Raw genomic sequence first — 17,492 nt, forward strand, 5'->3', positions numbered from 1 at the left:
TACTGAAAGTCTGATGGGCCGACATTTGCACAATATCTTGTCTTTTTCCTCCTCCTCCTTCCTATTGAGTGGCCATTAGGATAGTATAGAGGACATGCGGAATCAGAGTGTTTAATTTCACCCTGACCGGCTTCTGCACTGGGTAGATTTAATTGTGATAGAGCATTATATTTAGGTTGTGTTGATGTGTCATGGCCAGAAGGAAGGTTGGATTGTCTGGTCATCTACCTCTCGCTTCTGGATATCTGATGTACCCTGAAATGCCAGCTGATTTGACTGACTGTCTTGTATATTCTTCATTTTCCAGAAGATGATGTCTCCCTTTTTGGGAATGATCATTTATTTGAATATATACTTTTCTTAATACTACAAAATGTTAACACATTTTACTCAAATATACTCAGTTATGTTATCAATAATGCCATAGAACATGGCAGGAGTAATATAATGTGTGAAGTCATAAGCAGTGCATTCAATGGCCCAGGAGACTTAGTACGATTCTTTTTTCAAAAACATTCCTGGGGGGTTGCTGTGTTCCCTGGAGCTCCCACAACACATACTTTAATCATTAATGGGGTCCCTGGCCCCTCTTTAGGGCATCACAATGAGTAAAATATTTGCAACAAAAACATGCATAGCTATATAGAGCACTCCCAGGCAAGAGCAGTGAATATTAAATGAGCTGCCTCTGCCGGTTCAATAATGAAGTGGTGAGGCTGCGACAATTTTTTTTCCTTTTCGTTTTCATATTCTGGTGCGCCAATCCCACATGGATCACCCACAAATGTCATTATTTTTTTTAATGGCAGTGAGGGGAGCCTACTTCTGTGATGCAGTGCCATGTATTATTTGTGTTTTGTGTGCCCCATTCCCACACTGTTCGGTCTGAACTGTTCCCCTGAGCCACAGGTTCAAGACTGATTTGTATATGGCTGGGTCTAAACTGGGGTGGCATGGTGAGCAAAAGAACGATGGATTTAACACAGATCTCTTGACTGGAGGTGAATGTATTATTTATTCAGCATTTCGTCCATCATTTGTTTGCGTAGCACTTTTCACTTTAAGTGGGATGGGTATGCCCAGACGTGGGTCCTTTATTCACTGTGCCACTGCATTCAAGCTAGCTTGGCTGGTGAAGGGTAGTACAGAAAACTGGTCCCAGGATGCTTGTTTCCGGTCCTCGGGATGAACCGGGCTTGGCAGTTCGGTCTGGACTGTTCCCATGAGGCACAGGGTCAAGACTGATTTGCATGTGGCTGGGTCTAAATTGGGGTGGCATGGTGAGCAAAAGAACAATAGATTTACCCTAGATCTCTTGACTAGGGTTGAATGTATGGGTTAAGAATTCCGTCCATTTGTTTGCGTAGCACCAGTCCCACACCAGGCACCCAAAGCTTTCTTGTGTGTTTTAAAAAAATTTTTATAACAGCTTAGCAAGCCCCCTCCTGCGCTGTTGAGCCGGTTCACCGCCTGCTTGCACTTAATTGATGTCATGGTAGCTGGCAGCATCCTGCTTCCTGGGGAGTACATATGCAGTGTGCATCCTGCTCATGGAGGGCAGGAGAGCAAACCACAATGTGGGGGTAGCTGACAGCAACCTCTCCTTCTGTGTGCCTCAGGGGCCAAGGACCCCTTCCATCATGCGCTCTGGGGTACAAAACACTTCGATGAGGGTGTCCCATGCACGCCTCCGCTCCAAATATATTTTATGTGCACTTCTGGGTCCTAGAAATGCGAGCCCCGGACCACTTCCTTTACACAACATTCCCCAGTGACATGGGGCCCATAGGGCAGGTGAGACTTCGAGGAGGGGATCTCACGCATGCCCCCTCCCAAATTTTCATTTAAAAAGTAAAGAGTGCACACAGCCCCCGGCCGTCCTCCGCACACGCCCACTGTGCCCGCCATCTGACGCACGAACGGGTTAAAGAAGGTTGTCCTGCCTTTTTTTTTATTTTTATTTTTTATTTACCAGTGGTACTGCAGTCTTTTTATTTCTTTATTATTACTACTACTTGTCGATGGGGGGTGAGGGGGGTGGGGGTGGGCGTTCTCCTGAGACCACTACCCTGCCCCTCTATATTTCATTTCTTTTTTTCCATGAGTCCTAAAATGACTGTCAAACATATTTTTGGAGGTTATCTTTTGCTCTGCTGTATTACTACGGGGATGGATATCTATAAATGTTCAGCCTTAATTTCTCAGTACTACTAAACAAATTTACACCAGATTACGAAAGCACAGTTTCTGTGTAAAGATCTAGCTTTCTGCCAAAAGCCGTTTTTCTGTAGCTGTGTCAGAAAGTTCCTATGAGAAATTTCATGGGTAAGACCCCCCCTTTTTAATGGGTGCAGCTCGACGAGTTACCCCAAACCCCACCTAAAAGGGGCTTTATTGGATGAACTTTTTTTTTAATGTGTTGTGAAGATATGTCAAATGGTGCCAAAGTTATTAGCAAAACATAAAATGCTCTCTCTATGGAAACCTGGTCGTAACTATAGCTATACAGTGGCAACCGCCATTTTGTGTGTGTTTGTATATCTGTGAGTGTGTGTGTGTGTGTGTGTGTGTGTGTGTTTTGTGCGTCTGTTCTGTGTGTATGTGTGTGTGTGGAGCATTTTGCTGACACTGTTGAGGTCACCCCAAGCCGTATTTCCAGCCCAGCTGAATTCTGTTGATCTCCTGAGCTGGATGGTGCCCACCTCTGCACCTAGACAGGCTCCCAGATGAGAGCTCCCCACAGGTAACATGAGTTATATCACCTGACGGATTCTGGCACATTCATCCACCTTAGGCACACCAGGATAGGTTGACCCCAAGGTAGGAGCACAAATATAATTGTACTTATATGCAAACATATAAGCTATGTCACAGCACAATGGTTGAATTGTTCATTTTCTTTGCCATTCTTGTGATGCTGATTACTCTGTTTTGTTCCCTTCTATTGCATTTCTGTATTACGGGTTTTATTATAGCTTTATTTTTTTTTTTTTTATTTTTTTTTTTTTAAAGGATGCTTATAGAAATGGTTAAACCATGTATACACACAGGAACATTTTTTAAGGTTTGTGACACTTAAATTTTTCTTTACAGGAGCTGTGTTTGGTTACATGTCTGAAAGATCTCACTAGTGTTGTTGACATTAAAACATCCAGTCGACCAGCTATGATTGGCAGTCTTACTGACGGGTCAACTGAAACCTTTTGGGAGTCTGGAGATGAAGACAAAAACAAGACTAAGAGCATCACTATCAGCTGCGTAAAAGGAATCTACACCCGTTATGTATCTGTTCATATCGATAACTCTCGAGATCTTGGGGTAAGACTGTTAAGCACAGCATTTTTCTCTTGTGCATGAGGATGTTGCTAGGTCATACATAGATGCACTTCATGATCCTTTGTGACTCGATGCATGGCAGTATTTTATTCTGGTAGTATGGTTTATATCAGTTTTTTTATGAAACATTTATTTAGTCCAGACAGTAGCAGAGCTCTTTAACACTACACAACCATTGGCCTAAATACACAAAACTAAGATATTTGCTTAAAAAACAAGTGTTGCACACATTCGCTTTAAAAAATAAGCTCAACAGAATTCATAAAAAATAAGTCCATAAATAGAAACCATGAAAAAGAAAACCTACATTACCATATATACTGTTAGGATAGGTAAACTTTTAATTCCTTCCTGAAACACAGATAATTGGACATTTCCCTGTGCTGTGTGGGGTGAAAATTCTAGAATATGATGTGAAATCCAGTAAAAGACTAAGACTGTTCCTTTTATAGAATGTAGGCTCTCCCAATCACTAAACCGCTCGACTCTGAAAGCCCCCTGGAGTCCGGAAATTACCAACTTTTCAACCAAACAGGAATATATTTGGCAGTGAGTGGGTTAATAAGTCAAAAATTGTATTACAAACAAAGATTTGACCCTTTTCTTGGATGAATAGATAAGCAATGCAAAGTTTAAGTGGAGCCTTCCCACATTTGGGAACCTCTGACAAGAGAACAATTCCATATCAGTTCTCAGTAATGCCAATGGGCTGCAAAACCATATTTTATTAAGGGTTTGGGAAAGGATGAGCTGAAGGTTTTTTTAAATGTCATTTTTTTAGAAGAGTTAGAAATTGGACAGCTCACATTGGTGTTGGATATGATCTTGCATTGATAGAAAACGAATTTAAAAAAGAACTTAGCGACTTGCCAGAAAAATGTAAAGCACTGCCTATTCTGTAGACCATTGCTTGACTGGATAGAGATCAATGAAGGAACTCATTCTTATAGAGATTACATTTTAAGCAATATTTGTCAGTCACCATTGGCTCTGAATGAGTCTTCTAAGTGCTTAAAGCTCTCCAGATGTGGTGCCTAAGATATAGCTTGATGTTGTGCACATACTGATAGGTCCTAAAACTTTCACGATGCTTAGGTGCTCTATATATAGATTGAATAAAGATCAAGTTATAACTTGTACACTTCCCTTTGTGGTGCCCAGGTGACTAAAATACAAATTATACCATAGGCATTTCGTGTGCCACTGATATTCGTGTATGGTATTCAGATGTGCAATAAGTGGAGAGTCTATGACAATCGGTTCTTTTCGCTCTCTGTGCAACTCCTTCTCTCTCCTTTACAGCCACAGAGTAGTATCCAGAAACAGTGATTGGGCAGTTCTGGGCATCTATACAACAGTAAAATGCGGAAAAACGTGCAGAAATAGCTCTTTAGGGGATATGCTGTAAAAATTAATTTCTGATCCGTTGTGCTACCCCTGTATTGGCAATTTATTTTCTTTGTATAAATATAGCCACATTTCTAGCAAAGGGGCATTCATTTCCTTCATTAAAGGATGGCTTCCTGTCATGGTCTAGTAATGATCGGGAGGCAGAGGCATGCTCCCTTCCTTTAGGTGCAGTAGAACGTTTCCTATAAGGAAGTCACAGAGTGGGTACCTGTGATGTTACCTTGGTATGGCAAGAAAAAGCTATGAGTGGTGCTTTCCAAGTGATCTTTGTGTTTTAATACATTAAACAGGCTTCCATATTAGAACCATGATTGCAATGTGTAGTTGTAAAAGAAATTATCTGGCAAGGATTTTATCTCCAAGTTGAGCAACTGCAGCTTCTGTTCCCAGGACGAAGGAAAGAGTGCCTTTCAAATGGGGTAAGATTTCACACCAATACCCAATCCATCGAAGATGGCATATGACAAAGAATGCTTCTGTCTGATCCTTTTGATAGATACTTCTACCTGCAAATTCCTCACCTTTTGAATATCGCCAGGTGCCAGACTGTAGTTTTTGCAAGAGCTCTTCTGTACTGGTAGGTGGTGGCTGCTTCATGAGGGCATCTGTTAATGCTTGCTTGAACATGGCATCACTGGCGCCATAAAACACCACCCCATTGCTCAAAATGAGTTCCATTTTTTTGGCACCCTTCAACGTGGATCTGCATCTGTTTTCAGTCAAAATGTTATCCTTTTGCAGTACTAGGAAAATGTTACTGCCTGGAAAATCAGGATTTAAGTCCTCCCACTCCTGTCATCAACAGGTGTCTATTTCAGACCTTTGTGAGTTCTGTTTGTAGTGCTGTGGGCCAAATCACAACTCCGAGTCCTACAAGCAATGCAACCTCATGCACTCAAATGTCAAATAAGAAGAAACACATGAAGTGGTGCAGGCGAGATGACTCTACATCTAGATGCTATTCTCTCTCCAGAAGTTGGTCTTCTCAATACTCTCCTCTGCCTATGGAGTCCTCTGTGACAGAGTTGGCGGACATTACTCCAGCTTAACACTGAGCTCCAGCCCCAATGGGGGTGCCTTTCTTAGATCCTCCATGCATATCTGGAGTTTCCAGTACTGATGCAGCACAGTTATTTGACTTCATTCAGGCATTGATGGTGCTGTTCAGAAATGCATAGATTCTTTATAGTGCTTATGCAGGCCTGAAGGTTTCTGGCTAGGATACCACTGATGGGTACTTGCTCAATACAAGTCTTTTCAAGATGTCTGTCGCAGTGCACACCCTTGGCACCTGCTGTATCCACACCAGTGCCCGTGGCTTAACCGGTAGCCTTTCTGCTGATGTCTCGGACACTAATGTCAACATAGGCACTGGCCCCACATACTATATCTATGCCTTAGACTAAGGCTATTCTGGTGTGCTCAAGGTGTCAAGTGCAAAGTCTAGTGGAGGATGCCACCTACAGGAATGACACCCAATGTAGGCCCTTGTTGAAAGAGAACTACTGGCAGAATTGAGATGACCTCTCTGGTTAGATTCTGACCACATTCAGATGCCACAGAAAATCCCACATGATGAGGACAGCAGGGAGGCCGCCAATGTGCTCCCTCCTGCATACACAGCAGACCATTTGGCCCTTCAAAATGCCAGTGGCCTTTACGGCTTTCCGGAGCTAGACATGCAGTGCCCTTCGGTCTGGCTACAGGAGTTATAGAATTATCCCTTGCACTCCTAGAAGCCAAGTCCAATCTTTTAACTGAGATCCTCCAACCAGCCTCTGCATCCTCGGCTCACCTTCATGAGGTCCTTCTTGAACTCATAAAGGTAGCCTGGGAAAAACAGACTTTTGCCCCATCCGTGAATAGGCTAATTGCTTGCTGCCATAGCCCAGCTGCAGAGGACCCAGTATGCCTGTTCACTCATCCCTCACCAAAAAGCCTGGTGTTATGTACTTCTTCATATTGGAAGAAAAACCCTGCATCATTTCCCGTTGCACTTCCCAAAAGGGAATCCAAGACAGTGAAAGCAATGAAGAAGAAAATCTTTTCTGCAGGAAGTCTAGTGCTTCAGTCCATGAATGCAATCTGCTTACTTGCCAGATACTCCCATGCCCTGTGAGATGATGTACATGGTAATGTCGAATCTGCCAAACATCTTGAAAAAAAACTTTTCAGAGCTGGTCATGGTTGGACAAGTCACTGCCAAGCAGATTCACAGACCAGGTTTAAACACAGGGTTTTTGGTGGCCGGGGCCGTAGGATCCTCAGGGGAACTGAGGAGGCATGTGTGGCTCATTTCAGCTGACTTCTTAGATGATGCCCTAGCAAGTCTAATAGATATGCCTCTCGAGTTCTCGCCTCTTTGGTGACAAGATGTATGGTGGGTGAGCAACAGCTTATTCATTAGATCTGGTGTCTTTGGCCCTTGACTTCCACCACTGGTGTTGCTATCTCTATGGCTATTCTAAAGGGATATCAATTCACCAGCACCAACCGTCCCACCCCATTCAGCAGCAGAACCAGTTTACCTGACAGTACAGGGCCATAGCAGGTACAAGAGCTCATCGCCCTCCTTCTCCTTGGCAGCATCTGGAAAGCAAATTTAATTACCCTATGAGGAAACTTGCTCGAACGGTGGGAAGGGCATTGCCCCATTTACAAGCCTGGAAGGCTATTATGACTGGCATGTGGGTCTTACAGATAGAGGGATCTCATGATAATTACAACGACATTGTAAAATATGAAAAGAATCATTTTCCACTGATTGTTTTACAGATGCCTGGACACAGTGTTCTTTGTATTATTATTTGCTTTGTATGGTCTGTGTATGAATGTATGGCCAAGTGTGTATGAAATGTTGTATTTATATGTTTGTATATATTGTACATAAAACGTCTTTCATTGTTCATTTTGTATTTTCCACGCACAACGAATAATGTGTTGAAAAAAAGAAAAAAAGACCGCTTGCAAAAATTAAATAAAATTGCTCGGTGTAACAAGTTAACCGGTTGTTGTTTGATTCAATCAAAACAACCTTCATTGAAACCAGCTCATTTAATTATTGAAACCCCAGTTTTGGCTCTTGTGTTGGTCATTACTTTTTCAGAAAGAGGCAGTAGAGTCATTTCCAGAGCAGGAACTTGGGCAATATGTTACTCCTGGTACTTCCTCATTCCCAAGCCGGGCGAGAGTCTAATTCCGATCCTGTACCTCATGGTCTTTAATTCCTTCCTTCAAAGGAATAAATTCAAGATGTTGTACCTGGCTTATGTACTTGTGGCAAAGAATCTGGAAACTAGATGGTGTCTCCCTTGACTTACACAGCGTTTAATTCCATTTACCTATCCTGCAGTCGCACATGAAGCACCTGCTTTTTGTGGGATGCTCCATCTATTACCATGTTTGGATTAACATTGGCAGCCAGGCTCTTAACTGTGGTGATGTGGCTGGTTGTGGCACATCTACGCAGGTAAGGGGGCCTCTGTATTCTCTTAATGGGACGATTGGCTGGTCAAGACTTGCTCTCTACAGCTGGTGTGAGACCACCTGAACACCACAGCATCTCTGCTATTCACCATGGGCTTCTCTATCAATCTCCTCAAGTCTCACCGGAGCCCATGCAGGAGCTCCTAGTCTTAGCGGCAATATTGGATGCGATATCTCTCAGAGCATGTCTTCCTCCCCAGAGGATCCGGGACTTTCTGGATATGATTCTGATGTTTCGTGAGGGAGCTAGAGTCCCAGTCCTGAAGATTCTTCACTTGGTTGGTTTGCTGGCTTCCTGCACCTTATAGAGACATCTAGCTGCCGATTCTTTAACTTAGAATATCCCCAGGTGTCTGACTGGATCCGGAATTTTTTTTGCAGCGGCACCTCTGCGCACTGGGGGACGGCGCCACACGGCCCTGCTCTGTCGTCCACATACGTGACATCAGCGAGGTCATATAAGTCCCTCCGGGCGCGCTGACGTCAGTTTCCTTGTGTGCAACGCGGATCCGGAGTAAGCGGTTCCTCTGGCCTGTTTTCAGGCCCCTTTTGATGCTTCACGTCTGGAACAGTGTGCGATGCCTTCAGGCTTTAAAACATGAACAGCCTGTTAGCTGCAAATGTCTGGGACAGACCCACATCTTATCTGTATGTGGTGTTTGGGCGAATACCACGACTCGACGGATTGCGACGCCTGCCAACACCTTAAGCCGAAGTCCCGGTGGGAGCGCCGGATGAAGCTCCTTTCGGCTCGCCTGTCCCAGTCGGAGTTGTCTCGGCCTCCGGCCTCCTCATCGCCGGCAGGCCCCTCTGGTTTCCAGTTGCGGCGTCGGTCGCCCTCTGGGGCCCGGAGACGTTCGCCCCTTATGGGTGGGTTGCGGCGCATGTCGCCGAGGCCCTCGACCTCACTTCAGTCTATTGTCGGGGGCACTAGTTCCCGGAGCCATCCGGATGTGAACCTCCGGGAGTCACCCCTCCCCTATCTGGGCGCAGGGGCGACTCAGACCCAAATGGAGGCCTATGCCATGGTTCTGCATGCCTCCCTTGGTTCCTCTCCTGTCCCTGGGGTGTCCTCGGGGCATCTGCTATCATAGGGGTCCTGAAGGACTCGCCGGTGGGTTTGCCCCCGGCGCCAGATAGGCCCTTGCTCTCCAGGGACGAAGGAGGTATGGTGTTGTCAGGGTGCGGCCCGGCTGGGTCCACCTCTACGACCCATAGCACCCCTGCAGTGCTGCATAGACCCGTGGGGCTCCCTGTGGCGTCGCAGGTGGTTGCTGATGCTCAAATCCTTGCATCTGAAAGAAACAGGTTAGTATTAGATTCCTTACCTTAGAATATCCCCAGGCGTCAGTCTGGATCCGGAAACATTTGCATAGCAGTACCCCTGCGCGTCGGTAGGCGTCGTCTGCAGGCGTCCCCTGCGGCTCCGCGTCAGTCGTCGGCGTCGTGCGCCGTGATGACGTCGCTGGAGTATATAGACGCCGCCTCCGCGCGCTGACGTCAGTTCTTCTTTTTTCCGCGCCAGTTAGCGCAGATCCGAGAAGTGCAGTACTCCGGTCTTTTGACCAAGTTTTTTGATCTTTGATCCTTTTTGAACTCTCTTACGGTGCCGGTAGGATGCACGGTTTTTAGAACTGTGACGACTGTGACCGTACGATGTCGGTCACAGACCATCACCGACTCTGCCTCCGGTGATACAAAGCCAAGCTCTCGCAACTACATTTAAGTACATATAAGCAAGGTACAATGACCCAAAGTTCAAAGGAAACGCGGAAGCAGGTTCTTTGATGTTATTCTTCTTGTCTCTGCAAGATGTTTAATTTTCTCCAGACTTGAAACAATACAAACGCCGACACGTGTTTCGTCGTGTACGGTTGAGTCACACGACTCTTCAGGGCTTCCACTTTAATTTCAAAAAATGGAGGGAGTAAGTCTGGACCTCTAAAAACTCAGTATCAAGCAATGGGTTTTCTGTAAGTCTAAACAACAGCCGGTGCTGTGTGCTGTAATGTTCTGTTGAAGTTAAGGTTAGTAATTGTCTTTGTCCACTGGTAATTTCCAAAAAACGGAATAGCACTGTTAATCGCTATGGTTTGAACTTCAAAGCCGGGAGGGGATTTCTGTATGGCGCCAGGTGAAGAAACGGGTGCGTTTCTTTCGCGGTGGTATTCCGCTCACGTCCGTACACGAGAGACGACCGCCGGGAACTGACAGAGGAGGGATTGCCGTGAGCGGAATACCACCGCGAAAGAAACGCACCCGTTTCTTCACCTGGCGCCATACAGAAATCCCCTCCCGGCTTTGAAGTTCAAACCATAGCGATTAACAGTGCTATTCCGTTTTTTGGAAATTACCAGTGGACAAAGACAATTACTAACCTTAACTTCAACAGAACATTACAGCACACAGCACCGGCTGTTGTTTAGACTTACAGAAAACCCATTGCTTGATACTGAGTTTTTAGAGGTCCAGACTTACTCCCTCCATTTTTTGAAATTAAAGTGGAAGCCCTGAAGAGTCGTGTGACTCAACCGTACACGACGAAACACGTGTCGGCGTTTGTATTGTTTCAAGTCTGGAGAAAATTAAACATCTTGCAGAGACAAGAAGAATAACATCAAAGAACCTGCTTCCGCGTTTCCTTTGAACTTTGGGTCATTGTACCTTGCTTATATGTACTTAAATGTAGTTGCGAGAGCTTGGCTTTGTATCACTGTTTGGTCTTGTTGACTTACCTAGACGGTTAAGGGTGTTTTTCCGTCTGCTCTTCACGCACTACATACAAATACCATCTTGCCTCTCAAACACTTTGTAACGTCTCAACCCAGGCAGTGCGCCCCTCTAGTCCTATTTTCTAAAAAACCCCACATCTTACAAGACTCTGCCTCCGGTGCCTGGGCCCCGACCACGACGTGGACGCCTGCGTCGATTGCCGGGCCTTGACGAATAAAGCTAGACGGGAGCGGTCCCGCAAGCTGCTCGAGCTCCGGGTGTCGGCCCCGCGTCGAGAGCGGTCCCGGTCCGGCCGGAGGTCAAGGGAGCGATCGAGGGAGCGGTCGCGGAGCCGTCAAGAGCGCTCCGGGAGTCGTCACCATTCATCTGGTTCCTCAGGTAGGAAGCACAAGAAGTCGGGGCGTCGTCATCGTACCCCCGACTCCCCCCGACGCTCGCGCGATGCGGCCGGGGGTTCGGGTGGCCCCACCCTTGCGGCTCCGCGTGAGTCGCCGACGCGGCCTGCTCCATACCCTGCGGTCCCTGGGCAAGGCGCGTCGCCCGAGGAGATAGAGGCGTTCCTCATGGCCATGAGGGCCCTGTCTCCTCCGACGGGTTCCGCGGCGCCTTCGGGCCCTGTGATCCCGTCCGGGGGCCCTAGCGGTTCGGGTGATCCTGCCTCGACGCCGTCGGTGCTCCGGTGCCGCAGGGGCCCTCAGGGTCGACGCCGGCTGGTCAACCGGCCTCTCCGGCGCCGATTCCATCGGGCCAACCCCTGGCGCCACCCCGGCGCGGCACCGGTTCTCCGGAGCCGGCTCCGGGCGGCGCCGCCCCCATTCCCTCTCCGACGCCAGACGCGGAGTCGGACCGGCGTCGTCCGACGCCGGGCTCGACGCCGATGGTTCCTGTGAACTCCGAGGAGCCGGTCTACATTGTTGATTCCGAATATGGTGAAGATGTAGATTAGTGGAGGAGAGGGAGGGGTCTGAGGACCCTCTGACACGTGAGTGTCAGTACGACGTGGACTGGACGAGTGACTTGGGTGACGCCAGTGGTCTGGACGACTCACCCAACCCTGGCTTTGTCTCGCCTCCTACCGTGGCTTCGGAGGAGGGGGCAGCTTATTCAGTGGTGTTGATGAGGGCTGCCAAGGCCCTAAACCTTGGGTTCGAGGCATGTGGGCTGCTGAATTCATATCTGTGCATAGATCGCCGCCTAGTGTTGGGTCCGGATGATTGCACATTGTTGCCCTGGAAGAGTCTTCGAAGTATCACGAGATAGGTGGCTCCTCCCCCGGACTACAGTGCGCATGGGCATTGCCTCCATCCCCAGATTGTTTTTTTCCGCCATTGGGTTCGGATGTGTGTCGGTTCCCTCTGTCGGAACCGATAGTTGTTAACTCTCTTAACTCGAGACCAAAAGGTCTTTCGGCTTGGCGCCGGTATCGTTTGCGTTCGGGTTTACTGTATTCTTCAGCTCCGAACTCTCGCTGCCCATCCGCGTGCTGTCGGCGCGGACGGGCCTACACGACGCTCCAGACATGGACCGGACTCCGTTTAAACGGTGCCTGGTGTGCAACGCAAAGTACTCGCACCTTGACGTGCACCCAGTGTGCAACACTTGTCTGTCGCCGGACCACGACGAGGCCAGATGTATGGCCTGCTCGAAGTTCCGGTGCAAGAAGATTCTCAAGATTCGTCGGGCTGCGAGACTCCAGGCCAGACTGTCGGCGCCCCCGCCGGACGACATCTTCGAAGAAGACGTCGGAAGCGACAATGTCCATCAGGTTTCGGACTCTAGCCCTGCGTCCGAGGGGGAGGCCTACGACGCAGGAGACGAGGAGTTTGACGAAGCCGGCGACGAGGTAGGGGACGACGATACGGCCATTGCCACCGTGAGGGATAGCTCGGAGGAGGAGCATCCCCGGACTGACTCGGGGGTCGACCCCATTCCTGCGGCACAGGTCGAGGGATCGCCTTCGGGCCTTACCCAAGACCATGTTATTAGTCCAGCAGCCCCGCCTACGGGCCCGGCCACGGACATTTTGGAGGTGCCACTCACATTTCCAAAAACGAAAGTGAAGCCTTCGGGTTCAACGCCTCCGGTTTCTAAACCGAAAGTGAAAGCAGTGCTGAAGGCTCTAGAGGCGTCACAATCAAAGAAATTCAAAATGGCCGACATGGACAGTCCCGCCAAGATGGCCGACCCAAAGGCCTCAGGGTCGGTGCCGAAGGCGAAGTCGTCCGACGCGGCTGCGTCGGCGCCGAAGGTGGTCGCGGTCGATGACCCGAAGAAGGCTTCGAAGAAGCGTCAAGGCGATCCCAAAGCTCTGGCTTTCCCGGCTCCGGCCGTCGGAGCCAAGGACGGTAACGCTTCGACTCCGAAGACGGTGCCTCTCGCCGACACCACTCCCAAGTCTGGAAAGTCACGAGAGGCAGACACTCACTCTCCAGCCCTTTCGAAGAAAGTCGAAGAGTCCCTGCAGCGGATTCGGAAGGTCGCGGAGCATCCCGACCCTGAAGCTGGGGTGTCGAAGCCCGCGCAGAAGCCGTCGAAGGCACAAGCGCCTATCCGTTTCACTCTGCCGCCGAAGTCGACGCCGAAGGCCTTCGCTTCGAAGCAGGTAGCTGGGGTGCCCTCGAAGGAGGTGTCGACGCCCAAAGCGTCTCCGGTGGTGGCTAAGCCTCGGCTCCAGCCACTCGCGGAGGAAGAACGTCGTGAAGTCATCATCGACGCCAATACCGGGAAACTGTCCCTCCTCAAAAGGAAAATCACCACGGAGCCGGTGTTGGAACACTTTCGCATTCCTCTCAAGAACAAGAAGGACTCTGCGAGTACTTTAGCACCTTTGGCGCCGGCGTCTCCGAGTGACCTGCCGCGTTCCCCGACTCACTCCAACGCGGGGGATGGCGACGAGGAGGAGGTCGAGTACAACTATCCGGCGTACTCGGATCCGGAGGAGGAACATGAACCTTGGTCTGCCGGAGGCGACCCTGACGACCCGCAGTCGGGTCAGGAACCGCAACTCTTTGCGGTGAAGACTTCGCCAACGGAGGACTCTGCTGCCTTCAACGCGTTGATCGAGAGAGCTGCGGCTAACCACGATGTCGAGCTGCACTCCGATCCTGTGGATGTGGACTTTTTATTTGACACTTTCTCTGTGGCCGAAAAGTCAATCAAAACTTTGCCAATGCTCAAGGGGGTGCTCAAGCACGCGCAGGAGGTCTTCAAGGAGCCCACTCGGGCACGTGTCGTCAACCCACGCATTGATAAAAAATATAAGGCAGCGCCCTCGGATCCAACATATATCAAGGGACACTTGCCACTGGACTCTTTGGTTGTGTCCAACGCTCGCAAGAGGGCGAACTCGCAGACGACTGGTGACGCTCCTCCCCCAGACAAAGAGTCAAAAATCTTTGAGGCCTCAGGGAAACGGATTGCTGCACAGGCAGCTAACATTTGGCGCATCTCAAACACGCAGGCCGTACATGCACGCTACGATAGGGCTCATTAAGACACACTAGAAGCACTGCTACAGCACTTGCCTGACCAGTACAAGGAGGCAGGGGAAATGCTAATTCAAGAGGGGAAGCTCATCACAAACGCTTCCATCAAATGTGCGCTAGATGTGGCTGATATGGCCTCCAGGGCAATCAACACTAGTGTGTTGCTCAGAAGACATGCATGGCTTAGGATTTCAGGGTTTAAACCTGATATACAAACGACCATCCTGAACCAGACGGTTAATCCTGACCATTTGTTTGGCCCTGAGGTGGATGCGACGCTTGAGAAAATGAAAAAAGATACGGACACTGCTAAGTCTATGGGGGCCCTCCAGTCTCAGCAGTTTCGGGGCGGTTCCTTTCGCCGCTCCAATACCAGAGGCACCTCAAGGGGTCAAGCATTGCAATCCACCCAGTACTACAAGGGCAATACCCAAACCTCATACACCAACAAGGGTAGAGGTGGCTACAGAGGCAACAACATCAAAGGCAGGGGATGTGGAAACAACAGCTCCAGGTCCACCGCCGCCAACAAGCAGTGACGCCTTGTCACTGCCCCCCGACCACACAACACTGGTCGGGGGGAGACTCCAGCAGTTCCTGCCCACGTGGAAATCCATCACCACGGACAGGTGGGTCAAGTCTCTTATCCAGTACGGTTACTGTCTGGAACTTACCTCCACTCCACCAAACATACCCCCAAGAAGCCGTCCTATGTCCGGCGAGCACTTGCTCTTGTTGCAGCAGGAAGTTCAGGTCATGCTGCAAAAAGGGGCAATCGAGCTCGTCCCACTGCAGGAAAGGGGTACAGGGCTTTACTCTCTGTACTTTCTGATCCCCAAAAAAGACGGTTCCCTGCGGCCCATCCTGGACCTCAGGCCCCTCAACTGGTACATTCTCTCGGAGCATTTTCATATGCTCACGTTGCAACAGGTACTCCCTCTGCTTCAACAGGGGGACTTCCTGGCTACGTTGGATCTAAAGGACGCATACTTTCATATCCCCCTGCATCCTTCACACAGGAAGTATCTCAGATTCACGATTCAAGACCAGCACTACCAGTTCAGGGTTCTGCCGTTCGGGGTCACCACAGCGCCAAGGGTCTTTACGAAGTGCCTGGCGACGGTGGCGGCGCATCTGCGACGCCAGAACGTCCACGTCTACCCTTACCTGGACGACTGGCTCATTCAAGCAAAGACAGAACAACAGTGCGCCGACCACGTGTCCCGCACCATCCATCTCCTGCACGATCTGGGATTCTCTCTGAACTACCCGAAATCCCATCTCCAGCCCGCCCATGTACGACAGTATCTGGGCGCGACAATAAACACTCTGGCAGCCACTGCGCAGCCGAATTCGGTGAGAATCGCCAGTATCCAAACACTGATCCAACGATTCAGACCCCAACACTCGCTTCCAGCGAAGGTGTTCATGCAGTTGATAGGCATGATGGCCTCCTGCATCTCCATTGTCCCGCACGCGAGACTACATATGCGTCCGCTTCAGGAGTGCCTGGCACGTCAGTGGACTCAGGCTCATGGGCAACTGACAGACCTAGTGTTGGTGAGCGGTCGGGCGTACAACTCTCTGCATTGGTGGAATCCACAAAACCTTTGCAAGGGCCGACCGTTCCAAGAGCCTGTGCCACAGATTATCCTGACGACGGACGCTTCTCTCCAGGGATGGGGAGCGCATGTACTCCACTACACAGTGCAGGGACTATGGACACTACAGCAAAGGAAGATGCACATCAATGTGTTGGAACTGATGGCAATCTTCATGGCCTTAAAGGCGTTCAAAGTACATCTGTGCGACAAGGTCGTGTTGATCCGGACGGACAACATGACAGCCATGTACTACATTCAGAAGCAGGGAGGCACACACTCTCCGCAGCTGTCTCATCTGGCTCAGAGCATGTGGAAGTGGGCCATTCAGAGGAACATCTTCCTCATGGCAGAGCATCTCCCGGGCAAGGACAACCAGATGGCGGACCTGCTCAGCAGGCACAGTCATCAAATGCACGAGTGGGAGATACATCCATCGGTACTCCAACCGTACTTCCAAAGGTGGGGTCATCCAGAGATAGACCTGTTCGCCACAAAGGAGAACGCAAAATGCCCAAGCTTCGCCGCCAGGTTCCCACACCCGCAATCACAGGGCAATGCGATGTGGATGAACTGGTCAGGCAGATTTGCGTACGCTTTTCCCCCAGCACCTCTGATACCGCTGATGGCACGCAAGCTCAGGCAGCACTCGATGACTCTCATCCTGGTTGCTCCAACGTGGGCTCGCCAACCATGGTACACCACGTTTCTGGAACTCTCCGTGGTACCGCATCAAAGGCTTCATCTCACTCCCAGCCTTCTGACGCAGAGCCATGGCGACATTCAGCACCCAGATCCGCAACAGCTCAACCTGGCGATCTGGCTCCTGAAGTCCTAGAGTTTGGCTACCTCGATCTTCCTCCCGATTGCATGAACATAATTCGGGAGGCAAGAAAGCCCACTACTAGAGCTTGTTATGCGGCTAAATGGAAGAGGTTTGTTATTTACTGTGTTAACCACAATATTGACCCGCTAGATGCTTCAATTTAAAACATCATTTGCTACCTGTTCCACCTGTATCAATGCAATTTGGCGTACTCTTCCATCCGCATTCACCTGTCTGCTATGGCAGCATACCTCCAGAACAGGCAACACCTGTCACTCTTTAAGGTCCCTGCTATCAAGGCTTTTCTGGAAGGACTCAAGAGAGTCATTCCGCCAAGGACCCCACCAGCTCCAGAATGGAACCTCAATGTGGTTCTTACAAGACTGATGGGTCCTCCCTTCGAGCCACTGCATTCTTGTGAGCTTCAATTTCTGACTTGGAAGGTTGCTTTCTTAGTAGCAATAACATCGCTACGGAGGGTTAGCGAGTTGCAGGCGCTCACCATCCAAGAACCTTTCTTCCAAGTGCATGCTAACAGGGTTGTGCTCCGCACTAACCCTAAATTCTTACCCAAGGTTGTGTCTCAATTCCATATGAACCAGACAATTGAGTTGC

The 17,492-nt window shown here is 49.4% G+C and overlaps 1 protein-coding gene across 12 annotated transcripts in view; it reads left to right on the top strand.

Annotated features, from left to right (window-relative positions):
* MYCBP2 (MYC binding protein 2) overlaps positions 1-17,492 on the top strand; it is a 2,065,574-nt gene that overhangs the window by 1,671,988 nt on the left and 376,094 nt on the right. For all 12 annotated transcript variants that reach the window (XM_086934832.1, XM_086934837.1, XM_086934835.1 and 9 more), the window contains one exon: positions 3,094-3,318. In XM_086934832.1, the coding sequence (XP_086790958.1) occupies positions 3,094-3,318 (225 nt within the window). The remainder of the gene's footprint in view (positions 1-3,093; positions 3,319-17,492) is intronic.

Source organism: Lissotriton vulgaris, chromosome 8 (assembly GCF_964263255.1).
Source record: "Lissotriton vulgaris chromosome 8, aLisVul1.2, whole genome shotgun sequence".
Taxonomy (NCBI): domain Eukaryota; kingdom Metazoa; phylum Chordata; class Amphibia; order Caudata; family Salamandridae; genus Lissotriton; species Lissotriton vulgaris.